The 2,395-nt window shown below is 46.5% G+C and overlaps 1 protein-coding gene across 2 annotated transcripts in view; it reads left to right on the forward strand.

The window, feature by feature from the left end:
- Window positions 1-134: 134 nt before the first annotated feature.
- The window catches only part of SARC_13000, a gene marked incomplete at both ends in the record, with an annotated part of 4,421 nt that continues 2,160 nt past the window's right edge, over window positions 135-2,395 (forward strand). For both annotated transcript variants that reach the window (XM_014292881.1, XM_014292880.1), the window contains 2 exons: window positions 135-935; window positions 1,801-1,932. In XM_014292881.1, coding sequence (XP_014148356.1) covers window positions 135-935; window positions 1,801-1,932 — 933 coding nt within the window. The remainder of the gene's footprint in view (window positions 936-1,800; window positions 1,933-2,395) is intronic.

The following is a 2,395-nucleotide window of genomic DNA, read 5'->3' on the forward strand; positions in this document are numbered from 1 at the left end:
TATATATATTCATATTTATATTGAATACAGGAACCGACCAGGCAGACCACGGAACCGGTAGTACACACCATTCAGCAAAACCTGCGCCGCGGCTATCACAAAGGCATGTGCAAGTGCTGCTCAGACGCGCTCTAATGCTATACCTCACAGAGAATGGGTTCCAGGGCACCTCGGAAGGGGCGCTAGACCGACTGTTGGATGTCGCACATGAGCATCTGCGCACACTGACCACCACCATGCGCGTACTAGCCGACCAGACCTGCAGTACACGGCACGATACCAGACACGCACCGGACGCCGAGTCGCTGGTAGTACGAACTCAGGCCAGGGCAGACACCCACACACCATCCGTTTACACACACGGTTGGAGGGGGCCCAATGGGATGGCGCACGACCAACGACACACACGCGCTACTTCTGACGCGCAGGTGCGTGCGCTGATTGGGGTACACACGCCCCAGTACACACACGGGACAGGCATGCACCGACGTACGGGTGGGTATAAGAACAAGGGCAGGGCTAAAGAAAGCACCACACAGCATCGGACAAAATGCCACAGATCACCGCCCCGACAGCGGGCGCGGCTGGATGGGCAGCTGAGAGAACTCAACGACCACCCGCGCAGACACTATCCGCAACAAGGTCTTAGTACCATTGCGCGGGAGGGTATGGCCCGGGGTAGGCATGGATCCAGCAACGTACACACACACACACACACACACACACACACATCCTCACAGCGACGTAAGGGTTCTGGCAGCAACGGGGTAGAGCCTGGGAGAAGTGTTACGCACGGAGAGGGGGCGGGGCAGGGTGGCGGGGACAAAATAGGATTGGGCCAAAGTGCAAATGGAAATGTTAGGAAAAACGGAAGGACGGATGAGGCGCTGACGCCTCAGAATCGGCGCGTGGACGAAGAAACACTCTATTTTTTGGTAAGTTCATAGAGGAGTGTTTAGTAGATTTTGCTTGATTGCAAAAGGTTGTCTGCACGATGCAACCCTTTTTTTTTGGAGGTATGTTCACGGAGGATTGACGATAGTCTTTATGTGCTTTCAGATGGTTATCTGGTAGTCTGTATTTTTACAGGAGATTGTCTGATATTCTTTGTATGTTTGCAGATAGTTGTATCTTTTTCTTTTCTTTGTTTACAGATGTTTGTTTAATAATTTCTGCATGTTTCCAGATGATGCCTAATATTCTTATCATTCACAAATAATTGTCGGATATCGCTTGTGTGTTTAAAGGAAAATGTCTATTTTATTTGATTGGTATGTCACAGTACCGTTCGATTTGCTACACTATATCTCACGATGACTGAGAAGTATGTACGACTAAAAGATGAAGCGATGGGCATGCTATATCCGTGTTCGCAGGCAATGACTTTGCGGATATTCCAAGCAACTACCGAAAACAGATGAATTCACTCTGACTCAACTAAACCCTAAAACCCTAAAATCCAACTCTAGAAACCCTAAACATAAAAACGCTAAACCCATTGAGTCGAGGGTGTGACACATCCGCATTCGCGATTTGAGACATTGCGGACAATCGCATAGATTGTATGCACCAAGCCCATACCAAATACTGGCGAATCCAGCTTTGTCGGGCTGTAGACAGCAGAGTACTTCTGTCTATCTCACACAAGTCGTATACACTTTAAACACTTCTACACCCCTTTTGTTTTGTTCTCGATCATCTCAAGGCCGTCGGTTGGAGGCAACCCTGGAGTTCTCTCCAGACTTCTCAATTAATTAACACTGTGTCGCTAAAACCTTTTCTATGCTCTGCTACTTACAGCGACTGGCCCATAAGGCCATCCGAGTCTCCGGCAGCAGTTTCGCACAGATTCTTCAGTACCACTACAAGCACATTGAACAGAGAGACACTCTCAAGTTCTTGTCCGACAACCACACACTGAATCTCGGACTGGTATGTGTTGCCCGCTTCACTGAAAATAAGATGTGCACAAATTCTGACATCCCCACGTACATGGGAGAACCTATTCATATCTGTGCATGTATAGACAACTCAGTAGATATCACGCTTCAGATGGTGACTGGTGCTTCCATTTGTTGCTATATATTTTTGCACCTGTGTAACGGCAGGCGTGTTTACGTGTGCGCATGTCCTGTGAAACCAAGCCATGCTAGTGTATAGGCTGCGAAAAGTGTGTGTAAGCTGAGTTGACCCACCCGTCCGTGTTCTCTGATATGATTAGTAGCCATTGTGCTCACTCTGGAAGATTCGCATGTGAAACATCCGTATGTAGGTGACTTGTAAGACTTTCGCATAGCTTGAATCATATATATATATATATATATATATATATATATATATATATATATATATATATATATATATAATAATAATAATAATAAGTAATAAGTAATAA

Source organism: Sphaeroforma arctica, assembly GCF_001186125.1.
Source record: "Sphaeroforma arctica JP610 unplaced genomic scaffold supercont1.2796, whole genome shotgun sequence".
In the NCBI taxonomy this organism is placed as follows: domain Eukaryota; class Ichthyosporea; order Ichthyophonida; genus Sphaeroforma; species Sphaeroforma arctica.